Source organism: Salmo salar, chromosome ssa17 (assembly GCF_905237065.1).
Source record: "Salmo salar chromosome ssa17, Ssal_v3.1, whole genome shotgun sequence".
Lineage (NCBI taxonomy): Eukaryota > Metazoa > Chordata > Actinopteri > Salmoniformes > Salmonidae > Salmo > Salmo salar.
Genome location: NC_059458.1, coordinates 57,097,322 through 57,117,289, shown reverse-complemented (window position 1 = coordinate 57,117,289; position 19,968 = coordinate 57,097,322). Strand labels below are relative to the sequence as shown.

Genomic DNA, 19,968 nt, shown 5'->3' with positions numbered 1-19,968 from the left:
GGAAATCGTAACGCTACAGAATACAATGACATTGTGACATGTGCTCCTAACTTTGTGGCATCAGTTTGGGGAAGTGCCTTTCCTGTTTCAGCATGGCCTCGTGCACAAAGCAAGGTCCATACAGAATGGTTTGTTGAGATCAGTGTGGAAAAACTTGACTGGCCTGCACAGAGCCCTCTCCTCAACCCCATTGAACACCTTTGAGATGCATTGGAACGCCGACTGTGAGCCTGGCATAATCGTCCACATCAGTGCCCGACCTCACTAATGCTCTTGTGGCTGAATGGAAGCATGGATGATGTTCCAACATCTAGTGGAAAGCCTTCCTAGAAGAGTGGAGACTGTTATAGCAGCAAAGGGGGGACCAACTCCATATGAATGTCCATGATTTTGGAATGAGATGTTCGACTAGCAGGTGTCCACATACTTTTGGTCAGGTACTTGCAAAACACTATCGGTGTGATTTCGATAGCAGAGTGCCGATGTATGTATCACTTTGTCAGAAGTACTTCATCAATCACATCTGAAGCTTCTTCTTATCACATGCTTTTTCAAACCATGTGTTACTAAATGCAAGATCCAACTGACTTCACCTTGGTTTCGATGCTTTCTTCGATTCCAAGTTGCTTTCAAACACTGACCTCTACTATACACCGTACATACAAATATAGTTAGGATTTTGTACAGATTCTTTCACATGACAGGTAGCTTAGCAGGTGGAGTAGGGAATTATGGAATGTTCAGGGACATGAGGGTATGAGGCCGAATCTCGGTGAAGACACACTATTTAGAACTTGATGAATGTGAAACCATACTTTCTGCACTGTTGTTCAAATAATTGGTTTTATTTAGTATAGTATTAGCTTCTGTCTTAAGCATCCGAAATAATGCCATAGATTCACTTTTTGAAAAAGAGTCAACTTGAAGGCAAAAGAGGGAAGCGTGATGTAAAATGCAAACATGGTATTCCAACTGATTATCGGCTATTAAAGCCAACGATTTACTGCCTTCAGCGCCATCTTGCATTCACAATTAACCATTTGGTAAACAGCATCCGGTAGGCTACTGCAGCCTATGCAGCCTCACTCTACTCGTGATATCAAAGTGATTTTTGATAAGGCCAGAAAATTAAATAAACGATTTGGTAAACTTGTTTGGTGGAAGATTGGATACGTGTGCTTCAAACTGTTTGCTTGGTATGATTTGTAGCTATTGTCGCTATCTGTGCATCCGACTCAGCTTTTCTACCATAAAACTTGAGATACCGTAATGTGTTGTGTATTCGCGCAGTTAAATTCAGGAGGAGACTGAAGCGCGGGTGGCTTTGTAGCGTTTTACGGGTGTCGGCTCACATGGGTAGTCTACCCAGATCAAACAAGGGACCATTACATAGGCCAATGAAGAAGGCCATTGACGTAAAATGTATTATAATAATCTCTTGATTTTAAATGCCAAGAACAACTACCTGCATCGGCTTGAATGCTTCATGTAGCCTATGCTTGAAAGCATTCCTCTTCCGGCTACAAACACTTGTGAGCACGCGCGTGCTCCGCAACAGCGAACTGGTGCTGATGCTGAGGAGGAGGCACGCGCATCACATGAGCGCATCGCATTACATCACTTTGCTACGACGTGATTGGCTGAAGGTCAATGCGTACTTCGCTCGCGGATTATCACGTCCTAGCCTGACCATATATCTCGACTCGAGACGATAATTATTATCGCTCTCAAAACAAATCTAATTATAACCTTTCAATTGATTACAAATATATTGTCGTTTGGTGCCCGTTTTGAGGATGGCCGAGAGCGAGGCAGATACGCCAAGCACACCGATAGAGTTTGAGAGCAAATACTTTGAGTTTGATGGAGTGCGGCTCCCACCCTTCTGCAGAGGAAAGATGGAGGAGATCGCCAACTTCTCCCTCAGAAGTAGCGACATATGGATTGTCACGTATCCCAAGTCAGGTAAACAATATTGGCAAGTGTTGATGCTATGCGATATGTTAGTGCAGTACCCTCACTAGAGAATGCAGGGTCTTAGGTGTAGGTCTATAGTTGCTTTACATTACTTTCGTCATATTGTGTCGTGTGTAATCAATGCAATTGTCTTCAGTTGAGTCCTTATACGTTTATTATTGCATCGTGTTCAGAGTTGCACTGGCCTGTGAGGGAAATGCGTCAATCGTTACCTCTCTCCAAACATAGCCTGCAGCAGGCTAAATGCTGCGATCGCCAGGCTGCGTTAGGAACATTCACAAATAGACAACAGTCTGATTTCGTGGCAGTCATGGCAGCTCATTGAAGGACTTTTCATTCTGAGTTATGTGCTGCTAAAATCAATAACTTATCATGGGAACCTTCGAGTTACGTTAAACGCCAGCGCTCTTCGCATCCATTCGCTGTTGACATATGTTACCGGAGGATACACAGACAATGTATTGAATTTTCAGGCCTCGGGTTACTGCTTATATCCGTCTCTTTCGGTCAGATACAGACTGCTTGGCGCAGTGCTGTGTTGCTGCTGACCGGGCTACGCTGTGCTTGCGCGTGACGCACTTGTGTGTTGACAACCTGTGCTGGAGCAGAACTCGTTCCACGGGTGGGTCCTCCTGGTCACGTGACTAGGTGGCCATAAATATCCATCTTCCCTCAAGTTCATTGTGGGAGTCAAATCTTTCAGAGACATATATAGCAATTATTCCTTTAAATGTCTCTTCTCTGTCCACACTGGATTTCAGTAGTGCACTATATCTGCATCTGCAGGAGTAAAGTATAATTGCAGGAGAGAGAAGAGAGAAGAAGAGAGGCGGGAGCAGTCTGGGTTGTTGTGCTGTCTAGGCCTGGTAACAGGTGCAGTCTGGCAGTCAGTGATCAGCGATGTTGTTCCCTACAATATTAGCACTGTAAGGGAGTGAATGTTATTTATAATAAGGGTTACATGGATAGAATCAGACCTCTGAAACGCAAATGGCTGGCCCTCCCTCCAGCTAAATATATGACCTAAACCCTCCCTGAACGCTTGAAAAAAAACAATTGACCCCTGTACCCAAAATAATAATTAAACCAAAGTGGACAGCAGAGAACATGTATACGTTTACCCTCACTTCTTGGACGGACCAGAGTCTTAGATATGCAGTTTTAGAAACTGTTCTTAATCTTGCAAACATTACATGGCAACACAGGAATGTTGATAGCGACAGGGCTGAAGACCAGAAGGTTTTGTGTTCGCAGACCACTGTGGACAAGAGTAGTGGTGGAAAGATCCCCTTTCTAGTAGAAGCATTGTATGAATCGATCATCACATTTTCAGGTCCAAGAAGAAATGGCCTTTTATAAACATTTCATGCAATTCTACTCCATTTTACATATACTACATGACCAAAAGTATGTTGACACCTGCTTGTCGAACATCTCATTCCAAAATTACAGTCATTAATATGGAGTTGGTCCCCCCTTTGCTACTATAACAGCCTCCACTCTTCTGGGAAGAGGCAGTTTGGAACTCGGTAGTGAGTGTTGCAACCGAGGACAGACGATTTTCACGCGCTACGTGGGTGAAAACAAAAAGCCACTGGGTGGTTTTTCAATACAGTCAATACCATTTGTAGCTACTTTAAGTAAATACCTGCAGTCAACTTGTGCAATGCATTAGGAGATAAAGCAGATCACGTTCTTCATTTCATCGGTCACATTATTTTACATTATGAAGCTTATCATAGTTCCCCAGAATAGTTGAGCCAGTCATGTTTGTTTGTAAATAGCACAACGGGTAAAAGCAGGAGTAGCTGAGTATTGACAGGGGTTGCGTTTTATATTGAAAGTCAACAGTGTTTTTTTGCTTCAACAGAGTGATCAGGGACGTGCAACTATAGATTTCCTTAACAGAACATATGTTAGTGCAACACATTCGACAGATGGCAGCCACACAAGTAAATGAGTTTACAACGAAAAAGCAAGGTATTTTTTGCAAAAACGATGCATGGTCATCATTTCTAATGTTTATCGTAGACATAATGTAGCCATACATATTTCCTAATGTTTTGCTTACAGTTAATCTTGAATTTTACCTGAGAAAAGTACAGAGAAAAGTACCTGAGAAGAGAGCTAGACATCAGTCAGAGCCGTCTGCTGATAGAATGCCCGTTCATGAATTCTCATCCTAGTGGAGAAGTGCAACTAAAACACAAAATTTGTGCATCATATTTTAATGGACAAAAAAAATAATAGCTTTTCTTTCAAAAAGGACATTTCTAAGTCACATCAAACTTTTCAATGGTAGTGTATGTATAACTTTGAGGTGGATTTGCTATTTGTTTATTTTTGTTCTTGCTTGTAAGCATATTTAGCTAGCAGCCTCCATGGAAATTCACTAATTTTGTTAGAATTTTGGTAGCAGATGCCCAATGGTTTTTACGTTTTTGGCGCCCCCTTGTGCACTAAACCGGTAATACAGTAAATCCTGGAATGAGAGAAGGATGGTATGACGATATGAAACATCTGGAAACCTCACAACCCAAGCGCACAGTCAATACTCACTGTTCGCCTGTTCGACAGCCAAGGGAGTAACTTTGTGTTGTTGGGGGGAGGGGAGAGATCAGATGATTTTGGCTATTCTTCAAATTATGTCATTGCTCATTAAGTTAAGAATCTTATTCTGTATCTTAGGGCTAGTGTAATCATGGTTGCGCCTCTTTAACCAGCTCTGAAGGACTTTGTTGTCTTCTGCCTTTTAAAAAGTTCCTAAAGATTTTCATGTTCTTCCTCATGACCTCTTAAGGCCTCAACCTGTCTTGCAAAGAACTTCACTGAACCTTCCATTTTCAGTAGACAATGTTTTGCTTCCTCTTCTTAAAGCAGTAGATAACTGTGAGTCCACAGGGTTTGATTTTTGTGAGCTCTTTTAGCATAAGCTGAAAACTTCTCAAGAGCCTTCTTCCAATTTCTAAAGCCTGGTGTTAGCTTAGCTACCTAGCTAAGGTTAGCTAGCTAAAATAGCCAAACTAGCATTGCAGCATTCAGTATACAACTATACTGCTCTCAAATATTCTTCTTTGCCAGTATAATCCATTCACCTGACAGGTGTGGCATATCAAGAAGCTGATTAAACAGCATGTGCAGGTGTGCTGGGGACAATAAAAGGCAGGGTCTGAGTTTTTGCCAAAGCGTGACCACTTATTCAGAAAAGCTTTGGTGCAGTGGAAGCATAAAACCCCCTTTAAAGAGTACTGTAATGCAGCCAGGGGAAACTTGAAACCACTTCTCTTGAAATGACAAAACTGTCAGCTCGCTTCTGGATTACAATACACTTGGGATGTGGTTGATTTGGCTTTGTGCTGGTACTGATGTCGATAACTTCTATTTGTTCGGTGGCTCTGCCCCTGTCATCTGTAGTCAACTGGTCCCTGACTTGTGGCTCAGTCCCCTTCATCAAACATGACAAACCTTGTCTTACTTTCTATTGCCAAAATAGAAGGGCCTTTCTATTGCCAAAATATGATTAAATGTAAACAATAATACATCTACAAGGCATGTCTTATAGGACTACATTTAAATATTCAAAATGTGTGTGTTCACCATTGTTTCTTCACCACTACATTTCAAATTCTCACCTGATGACCTATTCGTCCTCTCCCTGCCTTAACATGGGCAGTCCTCTCTCTCACGCTCTCTCCACTGACTGTCTCTGTCCCCTGCCATGACAACAATATGAAATTAGAATCTAGGCAACAACTGTTTTGTTATAGCACTTGGGCTTAGTCAGCAAGATGAGTTGAACTGATAGTTCCAATCTGTGTGCGATGTAAATTGCTGGTCAAAGTGCTTTACCAGACTGCTTTATAACACAAATTCAAAATTCTCACCTGATGACCTGTTCGTCCTCTCCCTGCTTCAACATGGGTGGTGCTCTCTCCCTCACTCTCTATTGCCTGTCTTTGAACCGTGCCATAATCATTTGACCTAATTCCATTATCATACGACAAAAATGGCTGACCTGAACAATGATGGGGTTAACTTATTAACATGAATTAGATTCTGATTATTAGCTAAATGATTTACTGTCTGGCAAAATATGTATAGCTAGCTAGCTGACTACATATTACCAGACCATTATAGTATGTACAGTGTAGTTAGCTAGCTATGTAGCCATTCATTCATTTACAATTCTCTGCAAAAAAAACCTTATGTCCTGCACTTTTCTCCTCTTTGGCATTGGTACTTCCATTAGGGGCACTAGCTACTTTCTCACCATGTTTAACACTGACTCACTGAGTGCTGCTGATCTGAAACTGCAGTGGAAAAGGAAAAGATCCGGATACTGTGCTAGCTTTGGTCCTAGCTTAGCTAGCTAACTAGCTAAGGTTCGCTAGCTAAAATAGCCAAACTAGCATTGCAGCATTCGGTATAAACCTGTACTGCACAGAAATATAAATGCAACATGTTTAGTGTTTGTCCCATGTTTCATGAGCTGAAATAAAAGATCACAGAAATGTTCCTTACACACAAAAAGCTAATTTCTTTCAAACCGGCCTCACAACCGCAGACAACGTATGATGTGTGGGCGAGAGGTTTGCTGATTGTGAACAGAGCGCCCCATGGTGTCGGTGGGGTTGTGCCATTCATCCACCCCCATCACCTCATGTTTCAGCATGTTTCAGCATGATAATGCACAGCCCCATGTCGCAAGGATCTGTACACAATTGCTGGAAGCTGAAAATGGCCCGGTTCGTCAATGACCTGCATGCTCACCAGACATGTTACCCATTGAGCATGTTTGGGATGCTATGGCTCGATGTGTACGACAGCGTGTTCCAGTTTCCACCAATATCCAGCAACTTTGCATTGCCATTGAAGAGGAGTGGGACAACATTCCACAATTAACAGCCTGATCAACTCTATGGGATGGAGATGTGTTGCAATGCATGAGGCAAATGGTGGTCACACCCGATACTGACTGGTTTTCTGATCCACGGCCCTACCTTTTAAGGTATCTGTGACCAACAGATGCTTATCTGTATTCCCAGAGTCGTGTCTCTGGCATCATTAAACTGAAGATTAATCACGTAATAAGATAATTTTTTATAAAGATTAAACTACTTAATCATGTAACTGTAATTAACTAGGAAGTCGGGGCACCAAGGAAAATATTCAGATTACAAAAGTTATAATTTTCCTAATATAACTTTCAGATATTTTAATATCTGATCACTTAGTCTTCTGATTAATGAATTATTCTTTACCTCACGTTAGTCTCATTCCAAACGTCGTAATTTGTTGGTTATCTGCACGAACCAAGTCTTCACTATGAGTCATCCATACATCAATTGTCTTAAAATAATTTATTTACTAAGTACTCACAGAAATGCATAAAACAAACAAAGTAGATATGGTTACAAAGAAATGATAGGGGAATGTGCCCTAGTGGGCTAAACCGGCATGGCGGCTTGGTTGACAGAGGGACTGAGAAGGGCGCAAAAGATGGACACTACAGAGTTGATAATTATAACAATTGAAATACTAATCCTTTGCACATGAACGCTCACTCATTCGGGAATAATTGCAATCAATATATATATTTACGCTCAGTGTGTCGTCGGGATCTCTGTTGAAAAGTTTGTTTCTGTTGGAGAGTTTCGGCCCTCTCTGTCGTGGTTAGAATGGATAGTTCAGAGTAACATTCATTCATGTCGTTATAGAATAGATGTTTCGGCGGTTGTCGCATTCAATGATACCGAATTCCTAGCTGCAGACTAGTAATTAATATCAAAGACTTGTTCTTATTGTCGGTATCGATAGTCTTAAGAGTTTAACCACGTGGTATGGTTTCCTTCATTGAACAGTCCAAAATCACATTACACAATTTCACAAACAGTTCCATCCTCACTCATTCATTTCATACAACAATTAGATGTAAGCCTCATAACTGAGGCTATTGTATAAACAGCGTTATGGTAAATGTGGCCGTATTGTCTCATGAGTTTCACAAAATTGTACCAAACGGACCAGTTCGTAGCTGGATTCTTCACCGATCTTTTATACATTCTCCAGAACATAAATACTGTTCGGACCTCCAGTTCCGTTTATATATTTTTTCACACACATTTGGTGTGTGAGGTTGGGAAATGTTTGCTAAACATAGCACTATAATGGTGTAGTTTGGGCTGTGAATTTTTCCCTCGTTGGTGTCATTTTACATTTAGACAAACGACTACCCATTTACCTTTTCATATTGAGTCTCTCTACCCCCACTCTCCCAGGTACCAGTCTCCTTCAGGAGGTTGTGTATCTGGTGAGTCAGGGGGCGGACCCAGATGAGATTGGTCTGATGAACATCGATGAGCAGCTTCCTGTTCTGGAGTACCCTCAGCCTGGGCTAGACATCATACAGGTAGGTCTACAGTACTAGTATTACTACTGTTCTGGAGTACCCTCAGCCTGGGCTAGACATCACAGGTAGACCTACAGTACTGAGTATTACTACTGTTCTGTAGTACCCGCAGCCTGGCCATCATACAGGTAGGCCTACAGCACAGAGTGTTACTACTATTCTGGAATACTGTTGCGTTCCCTCCAAGAGGTGTACATAACACCCTGCTACACCTCAACTTCCCGTGGAGTGAAAGAGGTATGTGATTGTAGGTGCAGGGAAGGATGACAGAAGCAGAGAATATTAACATTTACAGGGATTTATTTTCTTCCTTCACACGGTAAAGTGGGTAAAAGGGGCTGGACGGAACCAAAGCAAAAAAGTTAAAGTTCACCCCCTCCTACCTACCCACTGGTTACCTATTCTTAGCACCACCTGGCGCGCTAACCAATATACTAACCAGTTCTTACCTAGTGTGCATAGACAGTAAATACTACAGGTATATGTACACCAGCAGGCCTCTTGCCTAAGCACTCAAGGTGCCTTCCCCCCCGGGAACAAATACAACTTAAAGTGAACAATTTCAATAAACAAAAACACTGAGTCTGATATTTGCATACACATACCTCAGAAGTAGCAGCAACAAAATACTTTAAACAAAACTGTCACTGGGCAACAACCAACCCAGTACATCAAAGAAGCTCTCTCTTCCTGACAAAGGAACACTGGCTTTTATCCAGCTGCAGAAGGAGTTGGTAATTGAAAACAGCTGTTTCCCCTGACGAGAGGGAGGGTTCAGAGCTCCAATCATCGAAGGGGCCAACCAATCAGCTGCTTAGAATCCAGGAACCCATTTCCTGAAATACACACATACAAACCCACAACACAGAAACTGGGGAATGTAACAAGTACCCTCAACCTGGCCTAGACATCATACAGGTAGGCCTACAGTACTGAGTATTACTACTGTTCTGGAGTACCCTCAACCTGGCCTAGACATCAAACAGGTAGGCCTACAGTACTGAATATTACTACTGTTCTGGAGTACCCTCAGTCTAACCTAGACATCATACAGGTAGGCTTACAGCACTGAGTATTATTACTTCCTGATCCTGAATCACTTGCTTGTAAAACAGACAGGTACAGTTAACCAAAACACAACATCCAGCACCATATTTCAATGCAAAGCAAGAAATGGATTAGGTGTTTTTCTGCTCCTTGTTTTATACTGTCTCTGTTCCCAATGTCATGATGATGATTCCTCTATGTTTTCACAGGAGTTGACGTCTCCTCGTCTGATCAAAAGCCACCTGCCCTACCGCTTCCTGCCTACAGCCATGCACAATGGAGAGTCCAAGGTTAGAGTACACTTCAATTGGTTTGTATAATGTTTCCATGTATTCAATCCTAATAGTCTGTGTGGTTCTATGTGGTTCTCCTGTAGGTGATCTACATGGCGAGGAACCCTAAAGATCTTGTGGTGTCTTACTACCAGTTCCACCGCTCCCTCAGAACCATGAGCTACCGCGGAACCTTCCAGGAGTTCTGCAGACGCTTCATGAACGACAAGTGTGAGTGTCAGATTTCAGGGTTCACCCGCCCAGGTGTGTCACTATTCATCTTGTGTCGTCTGTCTACACTGGACTACTTTTCTTAATTGGGACTAAGAGGAATGGGTGGCATTATTTAGTTATTAAGTAACTTATCAGGCCAGGTTGTGTGAAGAGGGAAGAGAAGCCGTGTCACCTGGGGAAAGTCACTAAACTCTCTCCACCTATGTCTCTCTCTCTCCCCTTCTTTTTCTCTCTGTCTCATAGTGGGATATGGTTCCTGGTTTGAGCATGTACAGGAGTTCTGGGAGCATCGCATGGACTCAAACGTCCTCTTCCTGAAATATGAAGACATGTACAAGGTAAAAAAAAACTCTTTCCCTCCCTTCCTCTCTCTGTCTCTCCCTCTGTCACTCGTCTATATCTACTGTCTACCATATATCTAACTAAACCCAAACCTTACGTGAACCTCCACCCTCTATCGTAGAGGTACAGTGGTTAGTGAGCCGCAAAAACCCACCATTATACATAAGATCATTCTGGAAGCCTCTAGCAGGCCGTTTGGCCCTACTTTGGGTGGTCCTGCTCTATCCTATCCCCAATGTCACTCTAACTTTACCCATACCACCTAACCCCTATGATAATCGTACCACCCTCAGAGCTACGTGGCAACCAGAGTTCCGGTCTATGGAACATAACTGTAACTGTACTCTCACTGGGGAAGAATGGGGACAAATCAATAGTGTTGTTTGCTGTTCCAAAGGTCCCTGCAGGGCTGCATTGCACGGAAACAAACACACACACACACACACACACACACACACACACACACACACACACACGCATGCGGGCTCTCATGCTCACACACAACACACACAACGTGTTCTTATTAGGGATCATTTGCAAACATGAACATTTATACAGTATATACACTAGCAAGCCTTCCAGGACGTGATCTTATTCACTATCACTCAAAGTGACTATCACTGTTACAGCGTAGTTACAGCATTGACACTGTTGGGGGAAAGTAGCCTACCCTTCTTGGAAAACAAACAGGTTACAGTTTTTCTCAATCGCGTACAAGCATTTTTTTTCAATTTTGTCGACTTCCAAAATAGAGTTCAAAAGAGATCTCTGTGGCCTTTGGCAAAACAGTAAATGCCATCTCAAAACATAAATCCATTCATCAAAATGATATTATACCGTCAAAATTTCAGATTGATCAAAAGAACATGACTGCCTGCAAAAAAATTAACACAACCATACTTGAGTCCAAGCAGACAAAACAGAAAGTTAGTCTGTCTAATAAAAATCCAAGTAGATCAATGCATTTTCTTTGCAGTCACTAAAAAGGAAGTACAACTATCCAAAGGTGCAGATTCTGGGCTTTTACTCTCCTTTTATGCATATTACACCAAACAATTTCATACACAAATATTATTCCTGATAGAAAAAAATAAATAAGCACATTCATCGGTATCATCACAATGCAGTTCCATGTATCAATACAAAGGCTAGTTTGCTCATTGCTATATAGATTTTCCATTGGTGCGCAGAAACACTATCCGCAAGTTTCCTCCGACACGTTGGTGCGGCTGGCTTCCGGGTTAAGCGAGCAGTGCAGCTTGGCAGGGTTGTGTTTCGGAGGACGCATGGCTCTCGACCTTCGCCTCTCCCGAGTCCGTAGGGGTGTTGCAGCGATGAGACAAGACTGTAAATACCAATTGAATATCACAAAATTGGGGAGAAAAAGGGGTAAAGAAATAAATACAAATAAAAAAGGTGAATACAATGGTGCGGCTATGAATGTATAGGCCTCAATCACCACCATAGCAAAGCTCTATCAAAGTTCACAATGTTGAAGATGATGACTTATGGGTAACCCAACTTCATGCTCTGCGTCTCTGCATGTCCATAATATTTTGGCAATTAGACAGTCCCCATTTCCTAGATCTTTCCATATATTGTACATGGCATGACACTGATGGGATGATTTAGAATGTTTTGCAGTAGTATTTACTGATTGCCAGAAACAGTGAACGCAATTGCACAAATTTCTCTTCTGATGAAAACAATGCGTTATATTCTATGAACAAAACTTAACAGTGACTTTTGTATTCACTGACGACAAAAGTTGGTCTAAGAAATGCAAGTCAGTTACTAAGGCAAGAAAATGATCAGAATTTCTGAAAATGTATTTGATCATTTCTGTTCTGCTGTAGATACGTTTCAACACAGATCCAAAAGTGGCTTGTACGCAATTGAGAAAAAAACGTAACATGTATGGCAAGGGTATTCGCTGAGCAAGTGTGTTATATAAGGATAAGACATCTGTTTCTATAGAAAGAAAAAAGGAACTCTGGTCAAAGTTTATAACCGTCCACATAGACAGACAGCAATTCAGCCTCTTTATTGCAAGGCAATGAAACTCCAATGTATAACCGCTAGATAACGCATAGAAGGATCTGTACACGTGTCTTAGATGACATAATCAGATGTTCGGAGTCAGAGTTCAACCCCCACTCTGTCTGAGATGTAGGGGAGAGTGGAGGAAGTTGAGATGCTTTTTACATTCAGCATCACTCCGTCAAGGGAAATATAGTATTCTTTCTAACAAAGATTTCTACATAGATTTCAGGATGTTGTGTATCCCTGAAAATAATCAGAATACATGTAAACATTACAGTTTTGAAAACATAGCTTGTCCAAAAAAAGTGGGCTCTTGGCTCAACTTACCTCATACCCGGGGTAAGATGTGCCAACAGAGACCTCTTGTTTTGGACAAGCGGGATGAGGTGAATTAAGCTGCCTACACATTTCTGTACTGAATTAAAGTATTACCACTACCTTTTTAAAACCATGTCTATCTTTATTTCCCAAACACAATTCAACGCAATCGCTTTTTGTCTTTTAATCACTTTAAGCATATTTTAACACAGGCTTAACACCTAACAAACACTTTGTACTTTTTACCACTGTTACCTCATATCCAATCAATAATGCCTTATATTTTTGTTCAGTATATTTTGTCCAATGATACATTTTGTGTATGGTTTCCTAGAAACAAGAAAACCATACCCTTTTGGCTCAACTTCCCCCACTTCCCCCTATAAATACAGCCCAACTACCTTGTCATAGTGGTGTGACTGGGTTGTGTATGGAATAGAAAGTACTGCAACCCGTCTTATGCATATTATTAAGGCATTATCAAACTCTAGTTCATAGGTCATTTGGGAGTGATAAGAAAAAGAGATCATTTGGTACAGTCATCTCATAAATTATTGGCACTCTTGATAAAGATGAGCAAAAAGAATACTGTATTAATTAAATAATACAAATACTGAGCAATATTGTATACTCCAAAACATTGTAATTGTTTTATACAAAACTGTTATTATTTTATATTGCTCAGAGAAATAGATTTTAATAATAGTAATAATGTTTTCTCAAATAAATACGTAGGTGTCAAAAATATTGGCACCCCTAAATATATTTTTTAGACTTTTTTAATTTAGCCTCAGCTTAAAGCGCAATCAGCAGTAGAAACAATAACAAAGCCGTCTCCCCACCCCTGGTTTTGATAAAAAGCTGAGGGATGGGGCTGGAGAAATGTAACTGCTCTCAAATTCATAGGCCAGGCTACGGATGCAAGGAATCATGTTTTGAAGCTATATAGTGTTTGTTTAAATTGTATTTGTTTACAAACTGAGTAAAACAAGTTTATATATTGTTTGCTGATGGTGTACGACAGTTGAACTAAGATCATGAGGCATTTATAAGTTATATTCTTCAATAATCAACGGGTACATACAGTGAGGGAAAAAAGTATTTGATCCCCTGCTGATTTTGTACGTTTGCCCACTGACAAAGAAATGACCAGTCTATAATTTTAATGGTAGGTTTATTTGAACAGTGAGAGACAGAATAACAACAAAAAAATCAAGAAAAACGCATGTCAAAAATGTTATAAAATGATTTGCATTTTAATGAGGGGAAATAAGTATTTGACCCCTCTGCAAAACATGACTTAGTACTTGGTGGCAAAACCCTAGTTGGCAATCACAGAGGTCAGACGTTTCTTGTAGTTGGCCACCAGGTTTGCACACATCTCAGGAGGGATTTTGTCCCACTCCTCTTTGCAGATTTTCTCCAAGTCATTAAGGTTTCGAGGCTGACGTTTGGCAACTCGAACCTTCAGCTCCCTCCACAGATGTTCTATGGGATTAAGGTCTGGAGACTGGCTAGGCCACTCCAGGACCTTAATGTGCTTCTTCTTGAGCCACTCCTTTGTTGTCTTGGCTGTGTGTTTTGGGTCATTGTCATGCTGGAATACCCATCCATGACCCATTTTCAATGCCTGGCTGAGGGAAGGAGGTTCTCACCCAAGATTTGACAGTACATGGCCCTGTCCATCGTCCCTTTGATGCGGTGAAGTTGTCCTGTCCCCTTAGCAGAAAAACACCACTAAAGCATAATGTTTCCACCTCCATGTTTGACGGTGGGGATGGTGTTCTTGGGGTCATAGGCAGCATTCCTTCTCCTCCAAACATCGTGAGTTGATGCCAAAGAGCTCCATTTTGGTCTCATCTGACCACAACACTTTCACCCAGTTGTCCTCTGAATCATTCAGATGTTCATTGGTAAACTTCAGACGGGCATGTATATGTGCTTTCTTGAGCAGGGGGACCTTGCGGGCGCTGCAGGATTTCAGTCCTTCACGGCGTAATGTGTTACCAATTGTTTTCTTGGTGACTATGGTCCCAGCTGCCTTGAGATCATTGACAAGATCCTCCCGTGTAGTTCTGGGCTGATTCCTCACCGTTCTCATGATCATTGCAACTCCACGAGGTGAGATCTTGCATGGAGCCCCAGGCCGAGGGATATTGACAGTTCTTTTGTGTTTCTGTTCTGTTTCTGTTGTCACCTTCTCACCAAGCTGCTTGGCGATAGTCTTGTAGCCCATTCCAGCCTTGTGTAGGTCTACAATCTTGTCCCTGACATCCTTGGAGAGCTCTTTGGTCTTGGCCATGGTGGAGAGTTTGGAATCTAATTGATTGCTTCTGTGGACAGGTGTCTTTTATACAGGTAACAAGCTGAGATTAGGAGCACTCCCTTTAAGAGTGTGCTCCTAATCTCAGCTCGTTACCTGTATAAAAGACACCTGGGAGCCAGAAATCTTGCTGCTTGAGAGGGGGTCAAATACTTATTTCCCTCATTAAAATGCAAATAAATGTATAACATTTTTGACATGCATTTTTCTGGATTTTTTTGTTGTTATTCTGTCTCTCACTGTTCAAATAAACCTACCAATAAAATTATAGACTGATCATTTCTTTGTCAGTCGGCAAACGTACAAAATCAGCAGGGGATCAAATACTTTTTTCTCTCACTGTATAATGAATTCTGAAGTCCAAAAATGGATGTAACAACTGCGGATTGCCCCTTTAAGGAACTGTATTGTGGCCTTCCATGGCTTCCTGTTTCACTGGGGTGTAAAAATGAGGTAACATGCATGTAATTTGCCAATCATTTTGGAGGTGACTAAATATAATTACTATTTTATTTGAATTTGTCTTCTGTCTTTGACTCGTTTCCCTTTCCTTTCTCTCTCTCTCTCTCTCTTCTCCTCCTCTCTCTCTCTCTCTCTCTCCTTCTCTTCTCTCCCCCTCTTCTTCTCCTCTCCTTCTCTCTCTCTCTTCTCCTCTCTCTCTCTCTCTCTCTCTCTCTCTCTTCTCTCCTTCTCTTCTTCTCCCTCTTCTCCTCTCTCTCTCTTCTCTCTCTCTCTCTCTCTCTCCTTCTCTTCTCTCTCTCTCTCTTCTCCTCCTCCTCTCTCTCTCACTCTTCTCCTCCTCTCTCTCTCTCTCTCCTTCTCTCTCTTCTTCTCCTCTCCTCTCTCTCCAGGACCTGGGGACGTTGGTGGGGCAGCTGGCGAGGTTCCTGGGTGTCTCGTGTGACAAGGCCCAGCTGGAGACCATGGTGGAGAGCTGCAACCAGCTCATAGAGCAGTGCTGCAACTCAGAGGCCCTCTCTATCTGCAGGGGTGAGGTCCTCTCCATCCGCAGGGGGGAGGGATGGGGGAGAGAGGGCGGTAGAGAAATAGAGGGGGTCGGGAGAGAAGGAAGGGAGGGAGGGAGAAAGATGGAGCAAGAGATTTGGGGGAGTGAGATAGGGCGGGAAAGGGAAGGACAGAGGTATAGAGCGAAAAAGAGAGGGATAGAGGCATAGAGGAAAGGAAGATAAGAAAACAGAAGTGAGGGGTAGACAGAAACTAAAGATAAGCCAAGGAATGATCGTTACGGAGGCAGAGATTTCCGAATATCTCCCGATGACAGAGTTGAGAAAGTAAAGAGATCTGTAGGGTTACTGAAGCATTGCGTGTTTTGTGCCGTAAAGTGAATGGAAGGGGTGAAGGCTGTGTGCCAAGAGGGACAGTAACCTAACGTGTGTACTGTATGCCAACTCCAACCTTTACACACACACACACACACACACACTGTACTCCCTCTAGCCCCATTCATAGCTTCGCTGCTTGCATCATATACATTGTTTTGGCTATTATTAGACACTCACAAGCCTAGACACAAGCATGCTTGCAGTGCATTATATGGTGCACTCGGATAGAAGAGTGGGAACAGAGGGAGAGAGAGAGAATGACAGAGAGAGACAAAAAGCATATCAGAACGCAATGTGTGAGCCTCAGCCGTACACCAAAATACAGCCAGCTGGAATGTTATCCGTTGCTGTATGCATACGGATGCACACACACTCTTCAAGGCATATAGAATATGTTCATATGGCTTTATAGCTCTGCCAACCCTGGGGGAGCGTATGTCTCGGCCGGCTGAGGATGAGTCAACCTATACCAGATTTGTATGTAGGCTATGTAGAACAGTTACATAATATGTGTTTGTGTGTAGTCTATATCTTTAAGCAATGATCCAGGGCCAGTTTAGTTGTTTGGCTCATAATGGTGAAGGTTAGCACTGGGTTGCAGAGGTCTGATCCTTGGTCTGTTAGGAGCAGAGAGTAACTAGAGCTTTATTGTAGCAAACCACATATCATGACTCAGATGTACATACCCCAGCAGTAACATAAACCTTCAAAGGAATAGGGAATATTGCATTCCATTCACTCCTATTTCTGCTCTGCAACGCCACCCTGTGGTTAAACATAGTAATTACAGCTCAGTGATTTCTGGCACAAGGAGTTGCACCTTACCGTTCAGTTTGGAAATCCGTTCACATTTGTTGTACTTTTTCTGGCATTATGATTTATGAATGTCGTTTTAATATAATTATGATTTCATTTTTCATGTTGATCATTGTAGATTTTTGTTATGTTGTTTTTTTCTTATGATTTGTTGTCAGATTTGTCTTGTTTTCTCCATGTTCTGTTTCTTTTAGTGCAGGACCCCTAGCCTCTGGCCTGGTGCTGGTCTAACACACAGCTCTGAGCTATTAGGGCCATAAACACACATTCCCATACACACTACTGGAGGACAGGTGAGTCCGTATCTGTAGACATACATACATAGGCCCAAAATGATTGGCGCTGTTGATAGATGAGCAAAAAAGACTGTAGCAAATAAATAATACAAAATACTGGGCTATATTTAAAAAAAAAATATTATCTAACCTTTATTTAAGTAGGCAAGTCAGTTAAGAACAAATTCTTATTTACAACGACGGCCTAGGAACGGTGGGTTAACTGCCTTGTTCAGGTGCAGAACGACAGATTTTTACCTTGTCAACTCGGGGATTTGATTTAGCAACCTTTCGGTTACTGGCCCACCACTAAGCTACCTGCCGCCCCATATTGTATGCTCTAAAAATTATATAATTTTATTCTAATACAATTTCTCAGAGAAAGAGATTTAGTTTAACAAGTAATATTTTTTTTATCTCACAATGTTTTCAATACCTTTTCAATACTTCACCTTGTGAGGATAACGGCACTGAGCCTTTTTCTGAAATGTTTTATGAGATTGGAGAACACATTTGGCGTGATCTCAGACCATTCCTCCATACAACATTTTTCCAGATCCTTGATATCCATCGTCTGTGCTTATGGACTGCCCTCTTCAATTCAAACCACAGGTTTTCAATGGGGTTCAAATACATATGACTGAGATGGCCATTGAAAAATGTTGATTTTTGCGGTCAGTTAACCATTTCTTTGTGGATTTTGACGTGTTCTTGGTGTTATTGTCTTGCTGGAAGATCAACTAAGTTTCAGACTGCTGGCAGAGGCAGCCAGGTTTTTGGCAAAAATGTCCTGATACTCAGTAAAGTTAATGATGTCGTTGACCTTAACAAAGGCACCAGGACCAGTGGAAGCAAAATAGCCCCATAACATCAAAGATCCACCACCATATTTTACAGTAGGTATGGGGTACTTTCCTGCTTATACACCCTTATTTTGACGCCAAACCCACCACTGGTGTGCGTGGCCAAGGCACTCTATTTTCATGTTATCCAATGAATGTCAATTCCTGGAGTTTGCTAAAACGGTCCATGGCACTTGGATTGGAACCGGTGCGATGGTCAGATGATATGAAAATAGAGTGCCTTGGTCACGCACACCAGTGGTGGGTTTGGCGTGGAAATAAGGGTGTATAAGCAGGAACGATCCCCTTACCTAGATATATGAGACGGCACTACGTTAGATAGCGGCTGTTTTACGAGCCTCTTTAACAAGTCGGAAGCTCTAGATATTCTGCTCACTCCGGACAAGGCCCTAATCACCGGGCTTCGGAAAAAGAGGCAGGCGAGGTAGCCTCCTAATGAGCGAACAAATCGACCGCCCTCTGTTCTGTTGGTGTAGGTTTTCATCAAGGATCTCTCTGTACTTTGCTCCATTCATCTTTCCCTCGATCCTGACTAGTCTCCCAGTCCCTGCTGCTGAAAAACATCCCCACAGCATGATGCTTCCTCCACCATGCTTCACTGTAGGGATGGTGCCAGGTTTCCTCCAGACGTGATGCTTGGCATTCAGGCCAAAGAGTTCAATCTTGGTTTCATCAGACCAGAGAATCTTTAGGTGCCTTTTGGCAAAGTCCAAGCGGGCTGCCATGTTTCGAGTCTCAAAGCAAAGGGTCTGAATACTTATGTAAATACTTATGTTTTTCATTTTATTTTATTAAGAAATGTGCATACATTTCTAAAAACATGTTTTTGTCATTATGGGGTATTGTGTGTAGATTGATGAGGACAATTGTTTTCGAATAAGGCTGTAACGTGTCAAAATGTGGGAAAAGTCAAAGGGGCCTGAATACTTCCCGACTGCACCGTATGTACATATCTAGCTCCATTACCTCGTACCCCTGCGCAGCGACCCGGTACTGGTACCCCGTGTATATAGCAAAGTTATTGTTACTCGTTGTGTATCTATTCCTTGTGTAATTATCTTTATCTCTTTTTGAGTTGACGACCTACTGTAAAATATGGGGGTGGATCTTTGACGTTATGGGGCTATTTTGCTCAATATAACTTGTTAAACAAAATCTCTTTCTCTGAGCAATTGTATTACTATAAAATAATATAATTTCCCCACCAAAGTTTAGCGTACAGTATAGCTCCGTATTTGTATTATTTATTTGTATTTTTTGCTCATCTCTATCGAGGGTGATTATGGACCTCACTGTACACGGTTGGGAGTCATAAGGAAGCATAGATAGCCTATGAGCTGATCAATATGCAATAACGAAGGTTGACTACTGACCATTCCTCTCTGACATTCGTCTCATTCATAGCTAAAACAGAAGTGATGTATGATCATGTGACTCTTTCTTCTGTCAGGTCGCGTGGGACTGTGGCAGGACATCTTCACCGTGTCTATGAATGACAAGTTTGACACGGTGTATAGACAGAAGATGGGCAAGTCTGACCTGACCTTTGACTTCGGCCTGTGAGGACCGGACCGACTGACCACAACGACGCGAACACGGACTACACTCCTCCTCCTGCTGCCAAAACACTGTACACTCCTCTGCCTCTATTCATCAATCAATCAATCACGTATTGGATATAATGTGTATATCAATCGCTCCACCGC

At 42.0% G+C, this 19,968-nt stretch overlaps 1 protein-coding gene across 2 annotated transcripts in view; it reads left to right on the top strand.

Moving 5' to 3' along the window:
* Window positions 1–1,612: 1,612 nt before the first annotated feature.
* The window catches only part of LOC106576158 (sulfotransferase 4A1), a 19,673-nt gene continuing 1,317 nt past the window's right edge, over window positions 1,613–19,968 (top strand). Inside the window, exons 1-8 of one of the 2 annotated variants that reach the window (XR_006760122.1) lie at window positions 1,613–1,965; window positions 8,256–8,386; window positions 9,643–9,723; window positions 9,810–9,936; window positions 10,183–10,277; window positions 15,817–15,955; window positions 17,319–17,417; window positions 19,713–19,968. The exon at window positions 19,713–19,968 is cut by the window's right edge and continues 1,317 nt beyond it. Coding sequence is in view for 1 of the 2 variants with exons in the window: in XM_014153106.2 (XP_014008581.1) it covers window positions 1,797–1,965; window positions 8,256–8,386; window positions 9,643–9,723; window positions 9,810–9,936; window positions 10,183–10,277; window positions 15,817–15,955; window positions 19,713–19,825 (855 nt within the window). In the remaining variant the exon portion in view is untranslated. The remainder of the gene's footprint in view (window positions 1,966–8,255; window positions 8,387–9,642; window positions 9,724–9,809; window positions 9,937–10,182; window positions 10,278–15,816; window positions 15,956–17,318; window positions 17,418–19,712) is intronic. The other variant, XM_014153106.2, reaches the window with a different exon arrangement.